Source organism: Pistacia vera, unplaced genomic scaffold, assembly GCF_008641045.1.
Source record: "Pistacia vera cultivar Batoury unplaced genomic scaffold, PisVer_v2 Contig425, whole genome shotgun sequence".
NCBI classification, from domain to species: Eukaryota; Viridiplantae; Streptophyta; class Magnoliopsida; order Sapindales; family Anacardiaceae; genus Pistacia; species Pistacia vera.
Genome location: NW_022196252.1, coordinates 743,125 through 753,772, shown reverse-complemented (window position 1 = coordinate 753,772; position 10,648 = coordinate 743,125). Strand labels below are relative to the sequence as shown.

Here is a 10,648-nt window from a genome sequence, read left to right as displayed (position 1 = left end):
TGCCTGGTTTTAATTTGAACTACGAGGCCATTGATTTGTTAGTTGAAAANTAGCGACGCATGACCGGCAAGATCCAACCGGTCATGTGCCCATAAGGCGACTCCGGCCACCTCCGGTGGTGGTCGCCGGCTGAGGGTGTTTGAGGGTGGGTTAGGGGTATTTTTGTTAACTTTTAATGTTTTATTATAGGGTGTATTTTGTAAAAAAACAAACATAAAGGGTATTTTATTAATTTATAAATTCTACATCGTAATACCCGCCCAATTCAATTTTTTTTTAACTTTTTTCAAAAAACTTTTCCCAAAATCCCCAAATTTTGAACCAAACGTTCACTTTTTAGAATCATTTTTCTATTATCCTATTAAGATTAGAAAACAAAATATATATTTATTTACTTATTGGGATCATTATTCTGAAAATTAATCCGAATCAAATAAGATTTTTTCTATTGAAAATGAAAAGAGGGGGGACTTGTTTTTTATTACAATAATACTACACTTACAAAGAAATCTTGCAAAGCATCCCTTACATTTAGATTATCCTATTATATTCAACTCAAAACATTTAGATCATTTTTACCCCCTATATTTGTTAATTTAGCTAAACACCCCCCACAATAAAAGTTTAAAAATTAACTAAAGCATCCCAGCCAGCAACCACCAACGCCGAAACAACAACTACCAGATCTATGGCCAGATTATGGCCGTTCCGTTCCAACAACTACCAGCTGTCGTTTGACGGTGGTAGCCAACAATCGACCGTGGCTTGGGTGGGTGGGGGTGTTTTTATTAATTTTTAAAGTTTTATTAGCCAACAATCGACCGTGGCTTAGGTGGGTGGGGGTGTTTTTATTAATTTTTAAAGTTTTATTGTGATAGTGTTTAGCTAAATTAACAAATGTAAGAGGTTAAAAAATAATCTAAATGTTTTCCAAAAATGTATCAAACAACTTTTCTATATTTTATCCAACTCTGATATAATTTTCATATATTATACCGAACAATTCTCAAAATCCTATCTTAGTCGATTTAATCCAACTCAACTTAACTTAAAATAGTTTTTCAGAATATCAATTTTCAAATAATCTACCAAACAGGCCCTTAATATTTGGACGATTTTTGTTGGTTTGGTGAAAGTATGTTTTTGTTTAACTATTGTATAAACTATTTAGAGCAAACATCATGTTCCCATCTGAGGTTTAGCGAAATCTCAAGTTCATACCCCTAGTTGCATTTATTTTAGATTCATACCCTTAAACTAACACTGTTAATTAATTTTGACTTATGACTTGTGCTATTACCATCCTACCCTCCATATTTTATTTCACCCCACCCAGCCACCATCACCATCCAGCCACCACCACCACCCAGCCGCCAACGCTTTCAACCTTGTTCCAGGTGATTTTTCACCCAAAATCACCTCCAACCTCTTCCTTGTAACCCCTACACCAAAACACACCAAACACCTTCATAGTTGCACCCTCCAATCACCAGAAAACGCCTTGGCATTCTCCTAACCTTGCGGCCAGATTTCGACTGATTCCCTTATTGAAAATTCACCCCAAAACCACCAATCGAATCCCCTTCAGCACCTCTACAAAACCCACCCTCGCATCGCCCATGGTTGCTCATCGTTTGCTGCCCAAGTTCTATTCCCACCGTCGTGTGACAACTTTTTTTGCACTCTTGTTCCATCATTTTCTGCCTTTTTGACCCCCATCCTCCTCTCTGTTTCTTTGTTGTGGTTGTTGTGCATTCTTTGGCCACCGATTATTATTCACCAGCCCAAAAATCTTCATTCAAAGTCATGCCTACTAGTTGTTTGAGAAAATTCCTCAATCAACTGCCCAGCCAAGCACATGTCATTTTCTAACGATCAGAGGATGCAACGGTGAAGGGGTGTCGTGGGTTTTGGTGTAGGGGTTACAAGGAAGATGAGGCGATTTTGGGTGAAAAATCAACCAAAACAAGCCTAAAAACGCTGGTGCTTGGGTGATGGTAGCTAGGTGCAGTGAAATAAAATGTGAAGGGTAAGATAGTAATAGCAAAAATCAGAATTCAAAATTAACTAATAAAGATAGTTTAAGGGTGGGAATTTGGAATAAGTACAACTAGGGGTATGAACTCGAGATTTCGTTAAACCTTGGGTGGGAACATGTCGTTTGCTCAACAATTTATTAAACCTTAGAAAAATATGATTGTTATTTGATGAAACCTAAATGGTCGAAAAAACCTTTTTTATTTATTTAAAAATACTATTTATTTATCGTTGAAAAGAAATTTAATTTTTATTTTTTATACTATTAAGTGTATTTTAGTAACTACATGAAAAAAATAGTAAAATAAAACAAAATTGGGTTTTGATCCTTTTCATTGACTTTTAAAACTAGTGATTTTTTTTTAATTTTTTTTGAAAAAAAGTCCACCGCCACGATTAAAAATAAGGAAAGAAAAGAAAGGATGTGGATGAATAAGTTATATGATAGTGTCATATTATTATTATTATTATAGAACCATAATAATTAAAAAAAAAAAAAAAAAAGCATGTTTTCAATAAATACATTAAAGAAAATAAGTATAAGAAGAATGGGAATCGGTCCATAATGCTAAACTTTTAAATTATACATATTAAAATAAATAAGATAAGACTGGATAAACATGTACGCGACAATATATGATTGGTCAATTTTACTTTCTCTTATAAAACAAATCCACTATTTCCCAAAGCTTCTGCAGTAGACATTCAACCACCAAAACATTTTATTCAAACTCGTTTTATGTCTTCTAAATTAATTAAACACGTTAAAACATGTTTTAATACTAAAGTATAAGTAACATGTGAAAAGCACACAGGATTTTAATCAATCTCCACCTCATATTTCAATAAATTAATCAGAAACCAGCTTTATTAACATATTTTCTAAATTACTCGACTCTAATACATTAGCGAATCAATTGAGTAATTATTGAATAAAAAAAACATTTCACCTTTGTTCAACTATAGTTCTAATATATCTAGTGACAAACTATGATCACAATTACCAATTGCACACATAATATAGTCATGGTTTTTCCAAAAAAAAAAAAAATATATATATATATATAATTACCCTTTTATCCTTAAAAAATGTTAGATCTAAACCCAATTAATTATTTATTGTCCTTTAATCGAAATATTTGTGACTTTATTGTACCTTAACGAAGAATTTGAAACTTCTGTGTAAAATAATAACTTTTTGAAATGTTTGTATCCAATAAATAATATCCCAAAACTTAAACTATCAAGAAAACAGAAGTACCACAAGACATCATATCAATTATATTATAAGCTAATACTGTACATTAATGTTATATAAATACAGTGAAATACATTCTGACTTTAAAATCTATTGTGAAAAGACGTTTCTCCCCTCAATTTCATAAACAAATGTCACCCTATTTCCATGTCGAAATATTATAAAGTTACACATCGGAGGATAATTTATATCATTTTATATCACATATAGCATTAAACAAACCTTAATATATCTCATGCCCAACCAAACTGCCAAAACTCTAAAGACAATTCAAACCAATACCAAAAATATCAAAATGAGAAAAAAAATTAAAATTACAAAGCTTTTGTTGTCTTACAATCATCGTGGGGCTTGTCAAGAATCAGTTTGCAATAAGCCATGAGGCGGTCATAATCCTTCCACCGTAGTCTTTCCTTTTCTGATCAGTCTTTTTTTTAATGACCGAAGTATTTGAGTCAATTTGTGCATACTCTACAAATCCAATAGATCAAGTAAGTCACAAATATGGTGGATATTTACTTGGTGGAACTCGAACTCAAGACATTGGTAACTTAGGGTCTTACAATCCAGACACAAGTCCAAGTGGTTTTCTAACCCACCTTTTATTATCACAAATATGCTATTTTAATTTTTTGTCCTTGATGTTGGGTTTTGTGAGGAAGAAGAGGGTGAAAATGAATTTGATTAATTTGGGATGAGTTGATTTTTATTTGGATTTGAAAGAGTTGGAGTAAAATTAGATGTGAGCCAAAAAAATTCACATATAAATGTAGTATGGTACATGTGATATTCTAAATTAATCTTTTGGATAAATACAATTTAATCTTAAAAAGTTTGTGGATTAAGGGGTAGATAGACACATAAGCTACCGTATAACACCATTGATTAATAACTTTTTTTCCCTTGAGTTTTTAGTTGGCTAAGTTCACCCCACGTTTATTTTTTTACTAACAAAAACATCCAAAAAAAACTAATGTCGGTTATAAAATTTGTTATTTCACAAGAATCTAATATGTAAGATTAAAAGACCAATTTTGTACATACAATAATAAATCAAAGAAAATAACAATCAACCAATATTTTTTTTATAAGTTAATAAAATATCCGAAAACCTATTCTTATACATGAATCCCAACCACTAATTTTTTTTTTTTTTAACTTGTTTACAATGAAATATGGGAATGAGATAGAGTTTAAGGTCATACCATTCTTATGGAAGATGGTAGGGGAATTTTAGAGTTTGGACTAGATATTATCGTAAACTAACATATTTCAACATTTATTAAAAATTTGGGTGTAATTTGCTAATAGAAATTAGCTGTGGGGTGGATTGATATTGTACAAATAGGGGAAAAGTTTGTGTGTCCCAATTAAGTTGTATTGATTAGTGTTAATTTGATACGTAGATTAACTAATCACCTTATAAAACAAAATACTAATCCACAACCATATTTGCTATTTATATAGGAATTGGCTGCCAAGAAACTTCCCATTTTAATTTTCAACCTTTCCGTACTGATCCTCACAAAGTTTCGAGAAGAACCGCGTGACTCTCTTTTTTTTATTTTACTTTATTTTTATAATTTCTTAAATTAAAACCAAAACCAAAACCAACAAACAAACAGACACACACGATAAAAAGAAAAAGAGCGTCAATAAAACTCTCCCCAGCGTAAATCTAGCTTNAATTTGATACTTAGATTAACTAATCACCTTATAAAACAAAATACTAATCCACAACCATATTTGCTATTTATATAGGAATTGGCTGCCAAGAAACTTCCCATTTTAATTTTCAACCTTTCCGTACTGATCCTCACAAAGTTTCGAGAAGAACCGCGTGACTCTCTTTTTTTTATTTTACTTTATTTTTATAATTTCTTAAATTAAAACCAAAACCAAAACCAACAAACAAACAGACACACACGATAAAAAGAAAAAGAGCGTCAATAAAACTCTCCCCAGCGTAAATCTAGCTTTTATTTATTATTATTATTATTATTATTTAGTTTGTTCTTCGCATCTCACCGTCTTTCTCTCTTTTTCCCAAACTTTCTTCCTTTTTCTCTTTCTACACATTCCTTAGAAAATCTTTTTTTGTTTCGGTTCGGAGTTAGGGCTAGGGTTTGGACATGGGCCAACAGTCTTTGATCTACAGCTTTGTGGCTCGTGGAACGGTGATTCTTTCCGAGTACACCGAGTTCACCGGAAATTTCACCAGCATCGCCTCGCAATGCCTCCAGAAACTTCCTGCTACCAATAACAAGTTTACCTATAACTGCGATGGCCATACTTTTAATTACCTCGTTGAGAATGGCTTCAGTAAGTTTCATTTCTATTTTATTTTGTTGAAATATTCGTGTTTGTGGTTTTATTTGGACGAAATGGTGATGTCTGATCTGGATCAGGGTCTAATTTTTTTTTTTTTTTTTTTTAAATCTTTTAATCTTTTTGAGGTCTTTAATTCGTTTTACTTTTTATTGTTTTCGTGGATCTATGAGTTTGACCGTTTGATTCGTGTTTCGATTATTGAGTTGGTTGTTGTGAGATGTGTTTTAAGATTTAATTTCGGTGGATCTTGTATGGATCGTGAAACAGGGTAACGGAGGAATGGAGATTTTTGAGTTTTATATTATTTTTGTGTAAGATTAAGTTACGAGTTGATGTCAATGTGTTGAATGTTGTTCGGCATATTGGGAATGGCCTTGGATTATCTGGAAAGGTTGTATTTATTGTGCAACACAAAGAAGTAATAGATTGCAAAATGATAATTGCTCGAGGGTGACTCCGTTCCATTTCTGGGGTGTAAACGAATTAGAATCGTGAAGTATAATTTATTTAGTAAATTATGAAATATTTCTGCTGAAGTGTTTGATTAGTTTGTTGCTTTGGATGTTAATATTTGATTAACAGTTGGTGTGATGGTTTAAATCATCTAATATGCTCAGTTAATATGTTTTTCACTAATGTCAGAGGTAAGGTTCCTTTTCGTTTAGTGATAAAGAAAATGTCCTTTTTCTTTCTTCCCATGTCATTGGAGTCTGTGTGGAATGGTGATGATGGGTTTGACAGATGAAAACTGATGGGGCAAGTCTTATAATTTTCAAGTCACGTGTGATTACATGAAGTTAGCCATCTTTGTCATGTGATTTTTTAATAAAATGTAGATGGCAGGTGATTTAGTTATATATCTATTTCATTTATTTAGGGAAATAACTTTATTAGTTATTTGGGTTTAGTTGTTTGTGAGGGTACTAAGATACTTTATGCAGTTGTTGCTTCTTCACTCCTTTACTGTATTCCATGCTAACTAAATTTTTCGAAACTTTTACTAGTTATTTGGGTTTACAATCCCAAAGTGGGTTTTCAACAATCAGTTATTATGAAAAAGAGAAAATCTATCTATTAACTTGTCATTGATTTTGGATATTTCTCTAAAGATTCTTGGATCAGGAATCTGGTTGTTTATCTCAACATGGAAGATACATTGTGTAGATATTTGCCGTTGCTTACAAGTCTCTGCTACACAATTCTACTGCTTATGAAATGCATAGATATTTTATATTTTCTTCAACACATAGTGTTGGTGTTCTTATAATATTCTGTTCTGTGTATAATGTTTTAGTGTATATCATAGATCATAAAGAAGGTATCAATTTAGATGTGGCTTTGTATTGCTCATTCTGTAACTGTTTTTGGCTGCATTATTTCCATTCATGTAAATGGTTCTGCATTAAGTTGAGAAGCAGACACAAAATGATAGTCCTTGTCACCAAGATTTCGGAACTACAAACAAATTTTGCAATCATTTCCATCATTCAAGTACTTAACATTTCCATGGAACCCCCATATTGTTGTTGTTGGCTTCTTGGTGATTAATTCATTTGCACCTTGTTAACTGACAAGAAATTGACTGAAACAGTTAACAGAGGATTGTCAAGAGTCAAAGTTATTTTAGTAATTTATGGCTATTCATTTGTTGATATATGTTACACAAATGAATTATTGCTTTGCTGAACTCTGCCACTTGATGCTGCAGCATACTGTGTTGTGGCTGTTGAATCTGCTGGCAGACAACTTCCAATTGCCTTTTTGGAGCGAGTTAAGGAAGATTTCAACAAGAGATATGGTGGAGGGAAAGCTGCCACAGCTGTTGCAAATAGCCTTAACAGAGAGTTTGGGTATTTATATTCTTATAATTGATTAAGACGCATTTTGTATTTTTTCCTTTGATAGCTATTCTTTACACTTTTGTCTTTTCTGTAGGCCTAAATTGAAAGAGCACATGCAGTATTGTGTGGATCATCCTGAAGAGATCAGCAAACTTGCAAAAGTAAAAGCTCAGGTTTCTGAAGTCAAGGGTGTTATGATGGAAAACATTGAGAAGGTGAGGAGTAGCTTCTGGCTTATCTTGCAACTGTTTTAACTTTCTTTGAAATTTTTTCATGATTTTTCACCAATTAGTTATGCGATTGCTAAATGGGGTAACACTGAGGCATTTGGCTATAAAGGGTGCCCCATCCTTTTATATATAGAGTATGATGGCTGTTATAGCTGAGGAGATTCATTTTTTCTGCAGGTTCTTGACCGTGGTGAGAAGATTGAGCTGCTAGTGGATAAAACTGAGAACCTTCGATCACAGGTTAGTTCAGCTTGTAGTTGTCTGTTTGTTTTGCATCTGGTTGGAATGGACACACTGTTTGCATTCATTGAAGCAACTTGTTTGTGTCATCACTGGAAATTGACAGAACATCTCCATAGATGATTTTGGGTAGCAGTATTCAGTTAGTGATGTATAATTAGATCGGATTCTGCAATGATATCCTATGTTTTCCATTTTTCTTTCTTTTACTTCACTGTTACCTTCTCTGAAATCTTGGTCTCATGGTTTGGCATATTTGTCATGGTGCAGGCGCAAGATTTCAGGCAACAAGGAACTAAGATGAGAAGGAAGATGTGGCTCCAGAATATGAAGATTAAATTGATTGTTTTGGGAATCATCATCGCATTGATTCTTATCATTATCCTTTCGGTTTGCCATGGTTTCAATTGTTGATCTCTCTAGGATTTCCCTGGATACTGCCCTTGCCGCTACGCTGACTTGGTCGTCTTGGTAAACTGGTTCTCCATCTTTTTGTTCTGACCATCCTCGTTGCATATTTCTCACTTGGGATCTTTGATCTTTTAGGTTGTCTTTTCCCTTCTAGTCGTAAGGGAAGGGGAGGAGTTTGTATTTTGGATTGATTGTATAGGCTATATGGTTGAACTCTTTTGAAGTAGATAAATTTCGTATGTTGCTTTATATTGATGTAATGAAGGAGTACTTAATTGGATGTTTGCAGAACAAATTATTCCTTAACAATGTTATTGATTGTCTTTATTTTTTTTTATTTAGTAATATCATGAGTAATATGTTGGTTGCTTGGGATTGTTGATATTATTGAATCTAGAAAATTACGGGTCTGTTTGTTTTGTTATTTTGGATAGGATTTTGGGAATAATATTGGGTAGTTGAATAGGGTGAGTATTACGAGGTAAAATTTAAAAATTCACAAAAAAATCTCTTAGGTTTGCTAATTTAACTAAACATCCTAATATATAAAAAATTTATAAAATAACAAAAACACCCCTGCCCACCTATAGTGCCAGATTTTGGTCAACATCGTCGAAATCTGGTCGGAAAATGGCGTTACGACATAGACTGGTCGGATTTGGCCGGTCGTGCGTCGATATGGTCTTTTTCAGTCAGATTCACCACTGATCTGGTCAGAAAAAGTCAGATTTACGACTAGATCTGACCTTCGACGGCTGTAAAAGGCCAGATTTGATCGTTGTTTTCTTTGCAACGGCCATATCTAGCTTTTTTCGGTCAGATCCAGTGTAGATCTGACCGGAAAAGGCCAAATCAGTGAATTACCAGTCATTTCCAGTCGTTTCTACACCGTTGTGACAGATTTCGGCAACCACTGACGGTGGTTGTTATAATCTGGCAACTATGGATGGGTGAGGGTGTTTTTGTTAATTTTTAAACTTTTTTTCTAGAGGGTGTTTAATTAAATTAATAAACTTAAGGGGTTTAAAATTGTAATTAAAAAAATAGAATATTATTTCTCAAATAATAAAACAAACAATATTTTGGGAATAAGATTGGGAATATGGGTAGGAATAACAAAACAAACGGAGCCCAAGATTACTGAGAAGAATTGGCTAAATATGTAGTGGGTTCCTGGTCTTTGATTCTACCATCTTTTTCTGCAAATTAATTCCCAAATAGCTAAAAGAGAATAGGTCGATTTCTGTACTTTGATATCAATTCTCAATCATCTAATCATGATAAACTGGCCATTTGCCCAGATGGTGAATTTATGAAAATGATCAATGTTTCAAAACCCAATCCGGGATGAAACCAGGCAAAGTTGTCGGGTCTTGGGTTGACCGGTTTAACTGGTTAGACCATTGGTCAAATCGGTTAACAAAAAATTTTAAAATTTAGCAAATACACCCTTATTACATCCTTATAGGTTTGAAATTTAGCAAACACACCTCAAATACAAATCGATCAGCGATCAGTTGGCGGCAACGACACCCCAAATGCAACCTCAATTGTCCATTGAGCCAATTCCCTTGAAAATCTACCAAAGATCTGACCGATATCGGTTTGATTTCGGCCAAATCTCACCGACGTTGGCATCGACATTCTAGGCCAGATCTCATTGACATTGGCGTTGACAATCCTCCTCACACCCTGAAAATACTTCCCTCTTCCTCCCAACCAAAACCCACCTCACCCCACCCTTGTTAGCCTCGCCAATCGTCAGCAAAAGCCAGTTGTTGCTATCGCTTGTGTTTTTTGATTTTCGATCGATTTACTTATCGAAAATCAAATCCATCGCCACCATTACACTCATCGACAATTTCTCTTCAAGAGCCCCAACATCTCGGCCTTCAATTGTTCGTTGATTATCATCCCAAATTCTAGGGTTTTGAGTGAATAGGGATAATGTAAACTCGACCCTGTGAAGCTTCCGAGTCTCGGTTAAGCTGGTTAAATAGGCCACGCCGGGTCGAGTTTTAAAACAATGATAATGATCATGGTTTTAAAAACCAGACTAGACCAGTCGGTCCAACCGGTTAGACTGGGACCCGATCACATGTCTGGTTCGAGTCAATATAAAACCCGGTATTACTCAATGAACTGCTATGAACCGCCAATGAACCACACGAACAGTGTGAACCACCGGTCCAACGTTTGAAAAGGGGAAAAAATCCCTAATTTCTCACTTTCTTTTATTTCTCAATTTCTCCTTTCTCTACGCAAAATCCTCTGAATTTTTTTTTTTAAAACCATGCTAA

At 34.0% G+C, this 10,648-nt stretch overlaps 1 protein-coding gene across 1 annotated transcript; it reads left to right on the top strand.

Annotated features, from left to right (window-relative positions):
- Window positions 1-5,300: 5,300 nt before the first annotated feature.
- Window positions 5,301-8,662, top strand: LOC116143035 (putative vesicle-associated membrane protein 726). Its single transcript, XM_031428448.1, has 5 exons — window positions 5,301-5,617; window positions 7,335-7,476; window positions 7,562-7,682; window positions 7,875-7,937; window positions 8,208-8,662. Exons 1-5 carry the CDS (start codon window positions 5,428-5,430, stop codon window positions 8,349-8,351), a joined length of 660 nt encoding a protein of 219 aa, XP_031284308.1. The 5' UTR covers window positions 5,301-5,427; the 3' UTR covers window positions 8,352-8,662.
- Window positions 8,663-10,648: the final 1,986 nt, after the last annotated feature.

Excerpts from the sequence above, each read along its gene's own strand:
- LOC116143035 (XM_031428448.1), top strand. The coding sequence starts at position 5,428 with ATGGGCCAACAGTCTTTGATCTACAGCTTTGTGGCTCGTGGAACGGTG. Across the intron at positions 7,477-7,561 it reads AGCCTTAACAGAGAGTTTGG|GCCTAAATTGAAAGAGCACA; the intron begins GTATTTATATTC and ends TCTTTTCTGTAG. Across the intron at positions 7,683-7,874 it reads TGATGGAAAACATTGAGAAG|GTTCTTGACCGTGGTGAGAA; the intron begins GTGAGGAGTAGC and ends TTTTTTCTGCAG.